Source organism: Bombina bombina, chromosome 9 (genome assembly GCF_027579735.1).
Source record: "Bombina bombina isolate aBomBom1 chromosome 9, aBomBom1.pri, whole genome shotgun sequence".
Classification (NCBI taxonomy): Eukaryota; Metazoa; Chordata; class Amphibia; order Anura; family Bombinatoridae; genus Bombina; species Bombina bombina.
Genome location: NC_069507.1, coordinates 159,200,148 through 159,219,134, shown reverse-complemented (window position 1 = coordinate 159,219,134; position 18,987 = coordinate 159,200,148). Strand labels below are relative to the sequence as shown.

At 39.7% G+C, this 18,987-nt stretch overlaps 1 protein-coding gene across 2 annotated transcripts in view; it reads left to right on the top strand.

Moving 5' to 3' along the window:
• The window catches only part of LOC128640116 (arsenite methyltransferase), a 159,448-nt gene that overhangs the window by 66,826 nt on the left and 73,635 nt on the right, over window positions 1-18,987 (top strand). For both annotated transcript variants that reach the window (XM_053692461.1, XM_053692462.1), the window contains exons 4-6: window positions 10,251-10,401; window positions 11,920-12,056; window positions 15,487-15,556. In XM_053692461.1, the coding sequence (XP_053548436.1) occupies window positions 10,251-10,401; window positions 11,920-12,056; window positions 15,487-15,556 (358 nt within the window). The remainder of the gene's footprint in view (window positions 1-10,250; window positions 10,402-11,919; window positions 12,057-15,486; window positions 15,557-18,987) is intronic.

Here is an 18,987-nt window from a genome sequence, read left to right as displayed (position 1 = left end):
ACTGTCCCTTTAAGCTGTGTTATTGGCATTCAAACAGTAATATGCCATCATGGATAATTGTTATGGTAATTTAGTTAGCGATTCGGGAAACAGTTTGGACATCACATCACAGAAACCAATCAATATCATGAACAAGGATAGGTATGTGATGATGTGGTTTTCACACACTTATAACCCACACTCTGCAAAGAATCTTCCTCCATGGACCCGGTCCCATAGAAGTCGATTATATACAGAGTGTGGTCCACAAGTGTATGAAAACCACATCATCACATACCTATCCATTACCCAAAAAAAAAAATTTAAGATGGAAAAAAATACTTACTTCCTCTTCCTTCCCCTCTTCCCACGGGGCTGAGGCTCTGGGAGAGGCAACTGCCGACTCCGAAGAGTCCTCCTTGGAGCTGTTGTGGGAGGAGTGGAAGGAAGAGTACTGGGACGACCAAGGTGAGGAGTAGATGGCTGAGGAGGAGGAGGAGAAGATGGATGAGGAGGAGAAGATGGCTGAGGAGGAGGAGGAGTAGATGGCTGAGGAGGAGGAGGAGTAGATGGCTGAGGAGGAGGATGAGATGGGCCGGCAGGAGGAGATGGCCCAGCAGCAAGAGGCCCAGCAACAAGAGGCCCAGCAACAGGAGGTAGACCAGCATGCGCCTCCCGGAAAAATGTGAACATTTCCTGATGAAGATTGAACATTCTTGTTTGTCCTTCTTGTATTGTATTCAGTATACTGATTATTTCGTTTTGGCCTTGAATTATTTGATTCTGCCCATCAAGTATTCTGCGTCGTCCTTCTATGTTTTCTATCCGGGAGGTACGCATCTGGTCTATGTACTCCAGTAGAACCCGCACCTCCGCTATTTCTTCTTGTTGTGCCTGTTGAACCCGTGCACGGCGGGGTGCCCGTGCACGGCGGAGTGCGGGTCTTTGAGGGACCTCGGGTTCCGCGGGTTCAGCGGGATCCTCCTGTGCTTCCGGGGCCTCTTGATCATCTCCCGTGCGATGTTCGTCACGGGGGGCCTCTTCCCTCCGAAGTGGGAATTCCTCACCACCACTCTCATCCCGGGGAGATGCAGGAGGCTGTGCTGCCTCGTCCCCAGACTCTGTATATTAAAAAAATAAGAAAAAAAGAAATGTATATATTAGCATATTTGCAAATAAAGGTTTAAATGACTTAGCTTACGATACAATTACAAATGCAGAATCATTAATCCACTTTGAAATCTAACAAACAATCAATTCTATTTCCGCTTTTTCTAAACAGTGTTTGTGATATCTGGTCAATGTGAATGTTTTTGCGTTTGTTTTCAGTCTGTTTAAATGCACACCTAACCTATAGCCTAGATACTGATGTAACCGCTAAGTAATAGAATGCGTGTAAACAGCGTAATAGCATTAATCGGATCCTTAACACATGAAACCCAATGTTTTATCTTTCATGATTTATAAGCATACATTTAGTATCAACTTTCGAATGTACTTTTGTTATCTAATTAGCTTCATTCTCTGGATATTCTTTGCTGAAAAGCATATCTAAATATGTTTATAAGATTCTGATTGTTAGCTGAATATAGCTGCCTCCTGTGATTGTTTCACCGTGTGCATGGCTATTTCTTCATTAAAATATATCTCAAGAATTAATCAAATTATGTAATATAAGTACATTTGAATGTTTTGTCAAATTGTATTCGCTACCTCAATCATGAAAGTAAATGTTTGCGTATAGTGTCCATTGAAATACATTCGTATGTGAAATTATTGTTCAATGAGCTTACCGTCAGATGAGAGTGGCAGGTTCCCGGTATCGATTCCTCCGATACCGACTACTTCCACCTCGGAGATGCTGGGCCGCAACATTTCCTCCCATCTGCAGTACTCCATTTCAAGGGCAGGGCCGCCACCGGTCCCTGCGGCATGTCGGGCCTCCAGGCTTAACTTTTTTTTAAGTTCAAGTTTACAGTCCCGGTACCGATGTTTGATGGAATCCATATCCCGGTTCCGGCCACCCACTGCATTGACTGCATTCCGAATCTCGTTCCAGAGCCTCCTCCTGTCAGTCGGGGTAGTCTTCTGGTGCTGCAGCATCCTATACCTGGCCATATAGGCCTCTACGAGGGCCTCCTTCTCCTCCATCGTAAACCTCGCCTCCCTAGTCGCCTTGGCCTTCCCCTGTGACGATGCCCTCTGTTTCCCGGACTGTGAAGCCCTACTCTGACCGCCACTGGGCCCAGCCACTTGGTCATCTTGAACCAAGTGGCTGGGTCCACCCACCGCTTCCACCCCCGCTTCCTGCCCCCCTTCCTGCCCCCCTTCCTGCCCTGTTCCTCTCCCCCTCCCTCTACTCCCCCCTCTACCTGTCCCCTGCCTGGCCTCCATCTCCTCCCTAAACTAAACCCCAAATAATCAAAAAAAAGTGAGTGTGATGAAATGAAAGGGGGTCAAAATAAAGAACTAAAAAGACAAAAAAGGTGCTTAAAGTGTGAGGGATGTAAAAAAAAAAAAAGAGGGTAAGGAGTATTTAAATAAACGAAAAGAATAAGACTAAAAGGAGGATATGTAAACTAAATGTAACTAGGGGATGGGTATGGGATGGGTATGGGGTATGGGATAAGAGTAAATGGGATGAAAGGGAATGGGACTACAAGGAATGGGGTATGGAGTGTAGTATGAGGGGGTAGGGGGTATGGAGTGTATGTAGTGTTATTGATAAGTGTATGTATGTATTGAATGTGTTTGCGTGTAAATGTGTTAAGTGTACAGATAAATCACTCGCTCGCTAACTAACACTACTTCTAATTCTCAATAACAAACACTCCCACTAACGCTCACTAACTACCACTAACTGACGCTCACACTAACAACTATCACTAATAACTCCCACTAACTCACTCACGCTCCCACTAACAGACTCTCTCCCACTCCCGCTAACTCCCACTAACTCACTCACTCTCTCACGCTAACACTACCAACTGACTATCTCACGCTAACACTACCAACTGACTATCTCACGCTAACACTACCAACTGACTCTCTCACGCTAACACTACCAACTGACTCTCTCACACTAACACTAACTCACTCTCAAAAATTCGCAAAATCTCTATTCTTAAATCTCCAAAGACCCACCAGCAACACAGTCAAAGAAGCCCTGCTTGTGTGGTGCTTATATACCCTGTGTAAATGTTTAATGATGTCCCAATTTCCATTGTAATTAGTGTTCAGGTGTGCTTTATTAGCAATTAATATTATTGCAATGTGTATTAGGTGTGTTAATTTGCGCATGCTCATTTTGAGTTGGTATTTGTGGAATGTGTAGAATGCGATGATGTCATAGTGGTCGTTTTCTCTAACATTGTCCAATAGTATTCTTTTTAAATGTGAATTTGCGATGGTGTGTTCTTCGTGAAGTGTTGTATATGTATGTTTTTCATAATATATAATGATATTGAATGCGATTTTTTTTTTAGTGTATGTATATATTTTTTAATCCTTGTTGTTATTGTGCGATTTTCCGCATCTTAAAGTATATGCGTATTCCCCGTATAAATAGTATTAAAACTTCCCCCGCTTGTGAATGTGTAATGCTTGTGTGCTTTGTTGATTGATTGATGTTGTGACATTTGCGGCGTGTTATTGTTGTGCATGATGTGGTATGCGTCATATGACCGAGCTGTGCGTATTCTCGCGAGATCGAGTGTTAGGTAAAAAAAGCTATTTTTTGACTTTCCCATTGATCTCTATGGGAGACTGTCTAACGCGGGCAGGATTACGCGTGTGACATACACGCGTTAGGAGCATCGTTAGATGGTCTTATATTAACTCTAAATACCGGAGTCAAACAATGACGTGCGTTAGACATAAAACACGCGTGGCGTTAACAGCCCATCTACCGCCGAACTCTAAATCTAGCCGTAAGAATGGTAAATTAACTACACCTCTGGTTCAGCACTTTAAAATCTGTCATCAAACAAGTATCAAGTCATTAAGATAGACCATTATAGAACAGGTCAGAACAAATAAAAGAGGAGGTGACAGAGAAAGATTGCTGGAAAAAAGAGAGGTGTTTTGGATACACAGACTCAGGACCAGAGTCCCAGAAGGGTTAAACTCAGAATTTGACCTAATAAATTTCTGGGAATAAGAATCCTGGTCCTGGGTCTGTGTTTCCATCCATTTTTTAGCTCTGATATGTGTAACTACAACACTGTGTCTTCACATACCTGTTTAGTATAGATTCGAGAGAGAAAAATATCTATACATTAAAAAATATCTTTTGTATATATATATATAGATATGTGTGTAATCTGTAGGCTTGTCAACATTGAATCAGGTTTTCACTTTGTTGGTTCATATGTATTGTTTAACAAAGTATTTATACATATTTATTGAACAAATCAGGAGGAGGAATTTGGAAAATTTACTATCTCCTTATAATTAACAAATGTTCTAACAAGCATTGATGTGACTTTTTGTTTAGATTACTTTAGATTACATTATATCAGGGTTCACCTTTCAAAAAGTATTAAGCTTATTTTATTCTCATTCATGTATGGTTGATTGTTTTAGTTTAAAATTCACATTTGATGTGTATATCATAGATTTTTGATATGGGACAAATGTCTTTCTGTTATTTGAGAAGGGCTGGATATAGCTTCACTCCAGGTATGGTTTTAATTATCTTTTAACCAATCAGGTAACAGGAACCAGTTTATAGGACTGGTGCTCACCTGAGACTGTAGCTACGATTACGGCTTAATTGCCGAAACATGTCAGCAATCAGTCACTGAAGTGAAGCTATCTCTAACTGCTGCACAGCTTGTGAATCCTTTACCCTTGTTGGGACAAAGATTTTTTATTTGCAATAAAAGAAAAGAAATTGGAACTTACCACCGGCTGTCTGTGCACCTCATTTGTTATTGTTGAAATTATCTTAAATTTGGACATATGTGAAAACTTTTAAGCTGTTTTACAAAATTGTGCGCTTTTTATTTTCTTAAAGGCACAGTACCGTTTTTTTTTTAAAATTGTGTTATCTCACTAAATAGAGTGTTTAACGACTTTGTGGTGTTTACATAACCTGTTTAACTCTGACACTAAGGAAGTTCAATGTTCTATGTGTTTAGAAGCCATTGTGGAACCCCCCCTTATATTGTGCCCTTCTTGTACTGAAAGGGCCTTACACTGTAAAGAAAATATTTTATGTAATGAAAGTGTGTCTAAGGATGATTCTCAGTCTGTAGAGAATCAGGATACGCCATCTAATTCTCCCCAAGTGTCTCAACCTTTAACGCCCACTCAAGCGACGCCAAGTACCTAGTGCGTCTACTTCTTTTAATTTGCAAGATATGGCTGCAGTGATGTCTACTACCCTTACAGAGAGGTACTATCTAAACTGCCAGGTTTGCAGGGTAAACGCAGTAGGTCAGGTATTAATGTAAATACTGAACCCTCTGATGCCTTAGTGGCTATTTCCGATACACCCTCACAATGCTGATTTGGGGGTTAGGGATTTTATGTCTGAGGGAGAACTTTCAGAGTCAGGAAATGTATTACCTCAGACAGACTCGGACGTCACGTCCTTTGAATTTAAACTGGAACACCTCCCCCTGTTGCTCAGGGAGGCTTTAGCGACTCTGGATGATTGTGACCCTATCACAATTTCCCCAGAAAAATTGTGTAAAATGGACAAATATTTAGAAGTACCTACTTACACGGATGTTTTTCCGGTTCCTAAGAGAATTTCGGAAATTGTTAAGAGGGAATGGGATAGACAGGTTTTCTCCCCCTCCTAACTTTAAGAAAATGTTTCCTATATCTGACACCATACGGGACTCCTGGCGATTGGTCCCTAAGGTGGAGGGAGCTATATCTACTCTAGCTAAGCGAACAACTATACCCATTGAAGACAGTTGTGCTTTTACAGACCCTATGGATAAAAAATTAGAGGGTCTTCTAAAGAAACTATTTGTTCACCAGGGTTTTCTCTTACAGCCTGCATTGTTCCAGTAACTACTGCAGCTGCCTTTTGGTTTCTAAGTCGCCTGGAAGAGTCTCTGAAGGTAGAGACACCTTTAGAGGACATTTTAGACAAAATATAGGCTCTTAAATTAGCCAATTCATTTATTACTGATGCTGCTTTTCAAATTGCAAAATTAGCAGCGAAAGACGCATGCCATTCTGGCGCGCAGAGCATCATGGCTAAAGTCGTGGTCCGCTGACGTATCGTCTAAATCTAAGTTTTTAACTATTCCCTTCAAAGGTAAGACCCTATTCGGGTCAGAGCTGAAGGAAATAATCTCTGACATTACTGGAGGTAAGGGGCACGCCCTACCTCAGGACAAGTCCCTCAAGATGAGGGGTAAACAAAATGATTTTCGTTCCTTTCGAAATTTTAACGGAGTATCCTCTGCTTCCTCTTCCTCCACTAAGCAGGAAGGGAACTTTGCTCAATCCAAGTCGGTCTGGAGACCTAACCAGGCCTGGAATAAAGGTAAACAAGCCAAGAAGCCCACTGCTGCTACCAAGACAGCATGAAGGGGCAGCCCCCGATCAGGGACCGGATCTAGTTGGGGGCAGACTCTCGTTCTTTGCTCAGGCTTGGGCAAGGGATGTACAGGATCCTTGGGCATTGGAAATTGTGACCCAGGGGGACCAGCTGGAATTCAATTATTTCCTCCCAAGGGGGAGATTCATCTTTCACGTCTGTCTGTAGACCAGACAAACAGAGAGGCGTTTCTTACGCTGTGCAAAAGACCTTTACACAATGGGTGTAAGTTGCCCAGTTCCAGAACAGGGGCAGGGGTTCTACTCAAATCTATTTGTGGTTCCCTAAAGAGAAGGAACCTTCAGACCAATTTTAGATCTCAAATGTCTAAACAAATTTCTCAGAGTCCCATCGTTCAAGATGGAGACCATTCGTACAATTTTTGCCAATGGTCCAGGAGGGTCAATATATGACCACTGTGGATCTGAAAGATGCGTACCTTCACATTCCTATCCACAAGTATCATCATCAATTCCTATGATTTGCCTTTTAGGACAAACATTATCTGTTGGTGGCCCTTCCCTTCGGGTTGGCCACGGCTCCCAGGATCTTCACAAAGGTTCTAGGGTCCCTTCTAGCGGTTCTCAGGCCGCGAGGCATAACGGTGGTGGCCCAATCTGGACGATATCTTGATCCAGGCGTCAATCTATTATCTGTCCATATCTCAAATGGACATCGTGTTGTCATTTCTAAGAACTCACGGTTGGAATGTGAATATAGAAAACAGTTCACTGGTTCCACAGACAAGAGTTCCATTCCTGGGAACTCTGATAGACTCGGTAAACATGAAACTATTCTGACAGAAGTCAGAAAATCAAAGATTCTAAATACTTGCTGAGCTCTGCAGTCCTTTCATCGGCCATCAGTGGCTCAGTGTATGGGAGTCATCGGACTAATGGTAGCAGCGATGGATATCATCCCGTCTGCTCACTTCATCTCAGACCACTACAACTGTGCACGCTCAGTCAGTGGAATGGGGATTATGCAAATTTATCTGCTCAGATAAATCTGGACCAGGAGACCTGAGACTCTTCGGTGGTGGTTGTCACTGGACAATCTGTCCCAAGGGATGTGCTTCCGCAGGCCATCTTGGGTAATAGTAACAACGGACGCCAGTCTCTTGGACTGGGGTGCAGTCTGGTATTCCCTGAAGGCTCAGGGTGTGTGGACTCAGGTGGAGTCTCAATTGCCAATCACTATTCTGGAACTGAGAGCGATATTCAACACGCTGCTGGCGTTGCCTCAGTTGGCTTCGGACAAATTCATAAGATTCCAGTCGGACAATATCACGACTGTGGCATGTATCAATCATCAGGGGGGAACAAGGAGTTCTCTAGCGATGATAGAAGTATCAAAGATAATTCGATGGGCGGCTCACTCTTGCCATCTGTCTGCGATCTATATCCCAGGAGTAGAAAACTGGGAAGCAAATTTTCTAAGTCGTCAGAGGTGCTTGCATCCTTGATTCATCAATAGGGCACACCAGAATTGGATCTGATGGCATCTCGACAGAATGCCAAACTTCCACGTTACGGGTCCAGATCAAGGGATCCCCAGGCTGTACTGATAGATACTCTAGCAGTACCTTGGTCGTTCAACCTGGCTTATGTGTTTCCACCTTTTCCTCTCCTTCCTCGTGTGATTGTCAGGATCAAACAGGAGAGGGCTTCAGTAATTCTAATAGCGCCTGCGTGGCCACGCAGGACCTGGTCAGATCTAGTGGATATGTCGTCTCTGCCACCGTGGAGACTGCCATTGAGAAGGGACCTTCTCATTCAAGGTCCTTTCCAACATCCAAATCTAACTTCTCTGCAGCTGACTGCTTGGAGATTGAACGCTTGATTTTATCTAAGCGGGGTTTCTCTGAGCCAGTCATTGATACTCTGATTCAGGCTCGCAATTACTAGAAAAATTTGCCATAAAATATGGCGTAAATATCTTTATTGGTGTGAATCCAAGGGTTACTCATGGAGTAAGATTAGGATTCCTAGGATTTTGTCTTTTCTCCAAGAAGGATTGGAGAAGGGATTATCAGCTAGTTCCTTGAAGGGACACATTTCTGCTTCACAAGCGTCTGGCAGATATCCCAGATGTTCAGGCTTTTTGTCAGGCTTTAATCAGAATCAAGCCTGTGTTTAAAACAATTGCTCCGCCATGGAGCTTGAATTTAGTTCTTAATGTTCTTCAAGGGGTTTCGTTTGAACCCATGCATTACATAGATATTAAACTGTTATCTTGGAAAGTTTTGTTTTTAGCAGGTATTTCTTCGGCTCGAAGAGTTTCTGAGCTTTCTGCATTACAATGTGATTCCCCTTATCTTATATTCCATTCTGATAAGGTGGTTTTGCGTACTAAACCTGGATTCCTTCCTAAGGTTGTTTCACATAAGAATATTAATCAGGAAATTGTGGTTCCTTCTTTGTGTCCTAATCCTTCCTCTAAGAAGGAACGTTTGTTACATAATTTGGATGTGGTTCGCTCTTTAAAGTTTTATTTACAAGCGACCAAGGATTTCCGTCAAACATCTTCCCTGTTTGTTTTTTATTCTGGGAAGTGTAGCGGTCAAAAAGCTACGGCTACCTCTCTTTATTTTTGGCTGAAAAGCATCATCCGTTTGGCATATGAGACTGCTGGACAGCAGCCTCCTGAAAAAATTACAGCTCATTCTACTAGAGCGGTGGCTTCCACTTGGGTTTTTAAAAACGATGCTTCTGTTGAACAGATTTGTAAGGCTACGACTTGGTCCTCCCTTCATACTTTTTCCAAATTTTCCAAATTTGATACTTTTGCTTCTTCTGAGGTTATTTTTGGGAGAAAGGTTCTTCAAGCAGTGGTGCCTTCCGTTTAGGTTCCTGTCTTGTCCCTCCCTTTCATCCGTGTCCTAAAGCTTTGGTATTGGTATCCCACAAGTAAGGATTAAACCCGTGGACTCGGTATATCTTGTAAAAGAAAAGGAAATTTATGCTTACCTGATAAATTAATTTCTTTTACGATATACCGAGTCCACGGCCCACCCTGTCATTTTGAGACGGGATTTATTTATTTTTATAAACTTTAGTCACCGCTGCACCTTGTTAGTTCTTTCCCTTTCTCTTCCTATACCTTCGGTCGAATGACTGGGGGGAGGAGTTAAGGGAGGAGCTATATAGCAGCTCTGCTGTGGTGCTCTTTGCTACTTCCTGTTAGCAGGAGGATTATATCCCACAAGTAAGGATGAAACCCGTGGACTCGGTATATCGTAAAAGAAATTAATTTATCAGGTAAGCATAAATTTCCTTTTTTTTAAATTTATTTTGTTTAAATCAAATGCAGTAAATGGCTACGTATAATTTTAAAGGTATTTTCCAGAATAAAAATTACATAAATAAATTAAATGTTCTAGGTTTCATTCTATACATTGTCAAAGATGAGAACATTGAATACCCCTGTAATGCTCAAAAATGAAATGATGCAGTCATCAGCAGGTGTACTAAAGTATACTCAAATCACCAGCTGCATCCTTATTTGGAGTGGCGTGGTAGTGTTCTTGGTGTAAAAAGAAAATGGTCTAACTGAATAGAGAATTTTAATTTTTGCACTAGATTGCACTTTAACTAAACATAATATTTTAGGGTATGGTAATCAATTCAAAATATATAAGCTAAGATAGGACTATAGTTATATGAGCAATAAGCATTATAACTGCCTTTACATGAACATCTTTGAATAGGTACTATGGCTGTGGGCTTGTGGTACCAGAATGCTTGGAGAACTGTAGAATTTTGGATCTTGGCAGTGGAAGTGGAAGGGATTGTTACATGTTGAGCAAGCTCGTTGGACAGAAAGGCCATGTCACCGGAATAGATATGACTGATGAACAGGTATATTATGAGTTTTGTTTATTTATTATTATTATTACCACTAAATTTTGTAGCGTTGAATCTATAATACTTGCAGATTCTGCTTTTGACTTTACAAGCTAGGGACGTGTTTGTCATTTTCTTATTATCGTAGTGTTCCCCCCCCCATTAAATTAACCTTCAAGGGATATGAAACCAAAAATTTGTCTTTTATGCTTCAGATAGAGCATGACATTTTAAACAACTTTCCAATTTACTTCAATTAGCAAATTTGCATCATTAATTTTAGTATTCTTTGTTGAAGAAGAAGCATTGTACTACAGGAAGCTAGCTAAAAGCATCGGGTGAACCAATGACAAGTGCCTTATATGTACAGCCACCAATCAGCAGGTATCTCCCAGTAGTGCATTACTGCTTCTGAAGCAACCTAGGTATTATTTTCAACAAAGGATACCAAGAGATCAACGTATATTAGATAATATAAGTACATTTGGAAAGTTGTTTTAATATTGTATGTTCTGAATCATGAAAGAAACATTTTGGGTTTCATGTCCCTTTCAGTTCTTTTGCATTATGGTGACACCTTTTATTTTTAAAATGTGTTCTCAGCAGCTCCAATGTGCGCATGTGATAGCATAGTAATTATAGTTCAGTGTATCTCTTAGGAATAAGCTTCAAGGCTTATGGTAACAGCGTTTTTGATACTGTATGTACTGACTTCCTTTGCTATTAACCCTTTCGTGACAGGGTTAAAGTGCCTACATCGGAACACCTGTTCCAATGTAGACAAATTGAAACTACGCGATCGTGCATACGATCGCGAGATTTCAATTATTGGATCGCATCTGGGGGGCGTCCCTACAACCCTAGCAACGCCCTCCAGACCGCGATCAAGTCCTTGAAGCACAGAAGGCTTCAGGACAGCCGTTTGTTATGACGTTCTATTCCGTCATAACGGCTTTAAAGCCCAGTGTAAATATGACGGAATAGAACGGCATAACGGCGTTAAAGGGATATGAAACCCAAAATATTTAATTCATGGTTCAGACAGAGCATGAACTTTCTAATTTACTTCTGTTATCAATTTTTTTTCATCGTTCTCTTGGTATCTTTTATTGAAAAGCAGGGACATAAGCTCCGAAGCCTGCCCCTGTCTGGAGCACTATATGGCAGCAGTTTTGCAAGAATGTTATCCATATGCAAGAGCACTAGATGGTAGCACTATTTCCTGCCATTTAGTGCTCAGACGCCTACCTAGGTGTCTCTTCAGTAAAGAACATCATGTGAGCAAAGCAAATTTGATAATAGAAGTAAATTTGAATTAAAAATAAATAAAAAAATTGTATGTTCTATCTGAATCACAAAAGAAAATCTTGGTTTCATATCCCTTTGTAATATGCTGACCTTGCTTGGATTATATACAGGTAGCATAACATGATTTCTGTCAATCATGTAGTAATTTCATAGAGGACTTTTTACCTAATTTTTACATTGTAAATTTGTTTACTTCTAAAAAAAAATTCCCCCTCTGTTTTCAAGGTGGAACTATCCAGAAAATACATTGATTTTCACATGCAGAAATTTGGTTATCCACATCCCAATGTGGACTTTGTCCAAGGATATATTGAAGATCTCAGTGGTGCTAATTTAAAAGACAACAGCTATGATTTAATTATGTAGGTAACATTTTACTTGTGCATTTTACATTACATCTACATATCTATATTTTGTCTTAGCCTACTTTTTAATTCTTCTGTCTAGATCAGAATGTGAACTATGTTGTATTATCTTGCCATAGTGCTTAACTTATTTAAAGGGGAAGTAAATAGCTTGCAATTACATGACATTCTGTTGTCTTGCTATCGAATAACTTATCAGCCAAAGTCTAAATGTTTGTAAAAATAAAATAACATCCTTTTTTTTACTGCAATTGTTTGTCAATATCTAAACTGTAGGAACCAATCTGGGCTTTTGTCTGCTGACTATAAGGATGGTCACAGTCATTAAGTTAGTTTATCCTAATGTTAAAGTTTTCCTCTTGCTCATTTACTGTACCCACACTTATTATATACAGTTTTTTTTCTCGCCATTAAATGAACTTTCTAACGATACCATTATTTTCATCATATCTTCTCATTTACTATAAAAAATATAAAATATGGTGAAAAAAAACACACTTTTTATAACTTTGACCCCCAAAAAACACCCATGCTAAATAGTTTCTAAATTTTGTCATGAGTTTTTAGAAATACCCAATGTTTACATGTTCTTTGCTTTTTTTTGCAAGTTATAGGGCAATAAATACAAGTAGCACTTTGCTATTTCCAAACCATATATATATATATATATATATATATATTATTTTTTTAGTAGACAACCCAAAGTATCGATCTAGGCCCATTTTGGCATATTTCATGCCTCCATTTCACCGCCAAATGCGATCAAATAAAAAACAATTGTGCAATTATGGCACAGATGGATGTAAATGCTTCTCTGGGATCCCCTTTGTTCAGAAATAGCAGACATTACTTTTTGGTAATTAGAAGGCCGCTAAATGCTGCTACGCACCACACTTTTATTATGCCCAGCAGTGAAGGGGTTAATTAGGCAGCTTGTAGGGTTAATTTTAGCTTTAGTGTAGAGAACAGCCTCCCACCTGACACATCCCACCCCCTGATCCTTCCCTGACCCCTTTCAAACAGCTCTCTTCCCTTCCTCACCCCACAATTGTCACCCCCATATTAAGTACTGGCAGAAAGTCTGCCAGTGCTAAAACAAAAAGAGAGAGAGAGAGAGAGGCGTTAAGAGAATCTGCTGAAAAGCAGACTTGAAGTAAAAAGGTGCGTCATTGTGAACCTCATTTGCACAATGAGTTATTTTCTCTATATTTTGTGCGTAGTGGAGGATGTTAAACTCACCTTTTACCTCCCCCTAATTTTAAATGTTGATTTATTGTTATATATATATATATATATATTCTGCAGTGTAGGTTCACCCCTAACCCCCCAACCTCCACGATCCCTCCCCCAAACAGCTCTTTTAAGCTCCCCCAATTCCTATTTGTGGCCATCTTAGGTACTGGCAGCTATCTGCCAGTACCCAATTTCTGATCAAATTTGCCCTTTTTTTATTTTATTTTTTTTATAACCCAATTTTTCCATAGCGTAGCTGCCCCCCCCAATATCCTACCCCCCTCATTAAGTGACAGTTTTTGTAATACATAACCTGTACGTCCTTGGTCGTTAAGGGCTAAAAGTGTAAAGTGAATTGTTTTGCCGTTATCAACAATATTAATCTAAAGGTGTTTAACCCCTTAATGACAGAGGACGTACCAGGTACGTCATAGGAAAAAACTCCCTTAGTGACAATTGACGTACCTGGTACGTCCTCTGTTGTCTGAAGTGCTGGAAGCGATCACGATTGCTTCCAGCTGCTTCCAAGGGATTGTAGTGATGCCTCAATATTGAGGCATCACTGCAATTCCCTATTTTACATACCGATGCAGAAAGGGCCACTCTGCACGCGCACGCAAATTATGCCGAAAATGAAATAAAAAAAAAAAGACCAATGTGGAAGCAGGGGGATCTTAGCTCTTTAGTAAGGGATCTGGGAGGGGGAGGGATGTAGATCGTTTAGGGGGGCCAGCTACACTACAGAAAACAAATATTACATATAAAAAAGTAAAAAAAAAACTATTTTGGGGGGCAAATTGGGTACTGGCAGACAGCTGCCAGTACCCAAGATGGCGGCAAATAGTTAGAGGGGGAGGTTTAGAGAGATGTATTGGGGGGGATCAGGGAGGTTGTGGGGTAAGGGGGGATCCATCACTGCAGACTGTATGAAAAAATTAAAAAAAATAATAATAAATTATTTTTATTTCAGTACTGGCAGACTTTCTGCCAGTACTTAAGATGGCGATGACAATTGTGAGGTGGGGGAGGGAAGAGAGCTGTTTGAGGGGGGTCAGGGGGGGATCAGGGGGTGAGATGTGTCAGGTGGGAGGCTGATCTCTACGCTAAAGCTAAAAATTAACCCTACAAGCTACCTAATTAACCCCTTAACTGCTGGGCATATTACAAGTGTGGTGCGCAGCAGTATTAAACGGCCTTATTATTACCAAAAAGCAACGCCAAAGCCATATATGTCTGCTATTTCTGAACAAAGGGGATCCCAGAGAAGCATTTACAACCATTTGTGCCATAATTGCACAAGCTGTTTGTAAATAATTTCAGTGAGAAACCTAAAATTGTGAAAAATTTAAGTTTTTTTTTTTATTTGATCGTATTTGGCGGTGAAATGGTGGCATGAAATATACCAAAATGGGCCTAGATCAATACTTTGGGATGTCTTCTAAATATAAATATATACATGTCAAGGGATATTCAGGTATTCCTGAAAGATATCAGTGTTCCAATGTAACTAGCGCTAATTCTGGAAAAAAGTGGTTTTGAAATAGCAAAGCGCTACTTGTATTTATGGCCCTATAACTTGCAAAAAAAGCAAAGAACATGTAAACATTGGGTATTTCTAAACTCAGGACAAAATTTAGAAACTATTTAGAATGTTTTTTTTTTTGGTGGTTGTAGATGTGTAACAGATTTTGGGGGTCAAAGTTAGAAAAAGTGTGTTTTTTTTCATTTTTTTCCTCATATTTTACATTTTTTTATAGTAAATTATAAGATATGATGAAAATAATGGTATCTTTAGAAAGTCCATTTAATGGCGAGAAAAACGGTATATAATATGTATGGGTACAGTAAATGAGTAAGAGGAAAATTACATCTAAACACAAACACTGCAGAAATGTAAAAATAGCCATTGTCATTAAGGGTAAGAAAATTGAAAAATGGTCCGGTCATTAAGGGGTTAAAGCTGAAAACATAAAAATGAATGCACTCACTGGAGTCTTTAAAATATGATTAAAGCCAGCTCCCAGTAGTGCATTGCTGCTCAAAAGCTGATTTTAACTGTGTATAACCCCTTTGCTGTGGTTAAACACATGGTTATGTGCAAGGAACAGATTCTGTTCCATAGCAAAGCTTTTTCTTTTTTGTTCTTTTATTCCCTTTAATTCATGCTATAGACTGATATATTTGTTTACTGCAGATCTAACTGTGTGATAAATCTTTCGCCTGACAAAAGGAAAGTGCTGAATGAGGCATACAGAGTCTTAAAGGTACGCTTGTTGGGACTACAGCAATTTCTTACATATGCTAAAACATTTATGATACTTCACAGCACCTCTTTAATTTAATAATTAATTGAAAGTGATGCAGCATAACTGTAAAAAGCTGACAGGAAAATATTACCTGAGCATCTCTATGTATAAAAAAGGGAAGATATTTTATCTCACAATTTCCTCAGCTCACCAGAGTAAGTGCTGTATAAACATTTATACTTCAGCTGTTGTCCAGCTGCAGGTTTAAAAAAAATAAATAAAAATAAAAATGAAGAAATTAACAGCAGCCAATCGGCATCAGCAGTGCGGTGGTCATGAGCTCTTTTACTGTGATCTCATGAGATTTCACTTAAAGGACCAGTAAACACAGTAGATTTGCATAATCAACAAATGCAAGATAACAAGACAATGCAATAGCATTTACTCTGAATTTCAAATGAGTAGTAGATTTTTTTTCTAACAAATTTCAAAGTTATGTATATTTCCACTCCCCCTTGACCACGTGATAGCAGTCAGCCAATCACAAATGCATATACGTATAGTCTGTGAATTCTTGCACATGCTCAGTAGGAGCTGGTGACTCAAAAAGTGTAAATATAAAAGACTCTGCACATTTTTTTTTATGGAAGTAAATTGGAAAGTTGTTTAAAATGACATGCTGTATCTGAATCATGAAAATTTAATTTGACCTGAGTGTCCCTTTAACTCTCATGAGATTTCATAGTAAACTTCCTTAAACTAAATAGGGAAATAACATGAGTGTGCACAAAGCTCACTCCCTTGCAGGTACCGGGACAGACATACTGATTTGCTGCTTAAAGTTCTTTACAATGGGGTGTGAATACTTTGAGGTAAAATATCTTCCTTTTTTTACATAAAGATGTTCAGGTGATATTTTCTAGTCAGTTTTTTACAACTATGCTGCATCACTTTCAAGTGTTTAAACTTTTAGGTATCATGGCCCTTTAAGGATTCCAAACTTTATTAAAATCCTTTTTTAGTTTTATGAAATATCATGTGTTACATTGAAAATATCTGCTTACTCTGCTATATACTCTTATCTGTACTCACTGTACACATTTGTTTTAAAGGGATATGAAACCCAAAAAGTTTCCAATGTACTTCTATTATCAAATTTACTTCATACCTACCTATGGTATTCTTTGTTGAAGAGATACCTATGTAGGTTGGTAGAAAATAGACTTGTTCAATATAGCCATAAGTAGCAAAATTCATAATATTCTTTTTTTAAAATGATACATTCCAGCATTGGTTACTTAAAATTCCACCAGTATTTAATAAAGGAATGATTTGCTTTTAGTCCTAACACTGAGGATATTCCTTAACCAATAGGAGTTACTGTAAGACTATACTGCTTCAGTTTGAAGCCGCACTAAGGCCTAGATTTGGAGTTCGGGGTTAAAAGGGCTGTTAACGCTCCGCGGGCTTTTTTCTGGCCGCACCATAAATTTAACTCTGGTATCGAGAGTTAAAACAAATGCTGCGTTAGGCTCCAAAAAAGGAGCGTAGAGCATTTTTACCGCAAATGCAACTCTCGATACCAGAGTTGCTTACGGACGCGGCCGGCCTCAAAAACGTGCTCGTGCACGATTCTCCCATAGGAAACAATGGGACTGTTTGAGCTGAAAAAAAACCTAACACCTGCAAAAAAGCAGCGTTCAGCTCCTAACGCAGCCCCATTGTTTCCTATGGGGAAACACTTCCTACGTCTGCACCTAACACCCTAACATGTACCCCGAGTCTAAACACCCCTACCCTTACACTTATTAACCCCTAATCTGCCGCCCCCGCTATCGCTGACCCCTGCATATTATTATTAACCCCTAATCTGCCGCTCCGTAAAACGCCGCCACCTACGTTATCCCTATGTACCCCTAATCTGCTACCCCTAACACCGCCGCCCCCTATATTATATTTATTAACCCCTAATCTGCCCCCCACAACGTCGCCGACACCTACCTACACTTATTAACCCCTAATCTGCCGAGCGGACCTGAGCGCTACTATAATAAAGTTATTAACCCCTAATCCGCCTCACTAACCCTATCATAAATAGTATTAACCCCTAATCTGCCCTCCCTAACATCGCCGACACCTACCTTCAATTATTAACCCCTAAACTTCCGATCGGAGCTCACCGCTATTCTAATAAATGGATTAACCCCTAAAGCTAAGTCTAACCCTAACACTAACACCCCCCTAAGTTAAATATAATTTTTATCTAACGAAATAAATTAACTCTTATTAAATAACTTATTCCTATTTAAAGCTAAATACTTACCTGTAAAATAAATCCTAATATAGCTACAATATAAATTATAATTATATTATAGCTATTTTAGGATTAATATTTATTTTACAGGCAACTTTGTATTTATTTTAACCAGGTACAATAGCTATTAAATAGTTAATAACTATTTAATAGTTACCTAGTTAAAATAATAACAAATTTACCTGTAAAATAAATCCTAACCTAAGTTATAATTAAACCTAACACTACCCTATCAATAAAATAATTAAATAAACTACCTACAATTACCTACAATTAACCTAACACTACACTATCAATAAATTAATTAAACACAATTGCTACAAATAAATACAATTAAATAAACTAGCTAAAGTACAAAAAATAAAAAAGAACTAAGTTACAGAAAATAAAAAAATATTTACAAACATAATAAAAATATTACAACAATTTTAAACTAATTACACCTACTCTAAGCCCCCTAATAAAATAACAAAGCCCCCCAAAATAATAAATTCCCTACCCTATTCTAAATTAAAAAAGTTACAAGCTCTTTTACCTTACCAGCCCTGAACAGGGCCCTTTGCGGGGCATGCCCCAAGAATTTCAGCTCTTTTGCCTGTAAAAAAAAACATACAATACCCCCCCCCAACATTACAACCCACCACCCACATACCCCTAATCTAACCCAAACCCCCCTTAAATAAACCTAACACTAAGCCCCTGAAGATCTTCCTACCTTGTCTTCACCATCCAGGTATCACCGATCCGTCCTGGCTCCAAGATCTTCATCCAACCCAAGCGGGGGTTGGCGATCCATAATCCGGTGCTCCAAAGTCTGAGTCCCATCAGCCAATCAGATTGAGCTTGCATTCTATTGGCTGATCGGAACAGCCAATAGAATGCGAGCTCAATCTGATTGGATCAGCCAATCGGATTGAACTTGATTCTGATTGGCTGATTCCATCAGCCAATCAGAAAATTCCTACCTTAATTCCGATTGGCTGATAGAATCCTATCAGCCAATCGGAATTCGAGGGACACCATCTTGGATGACGTCCCTTAAAGGAACCGTCATTAGTCGGGAGACATCGGAAGAAGAGGATGGATCCGCGTCGCCTGCTTCAAGATGGACCCGCTCCGCACCGGATGGAAGAAG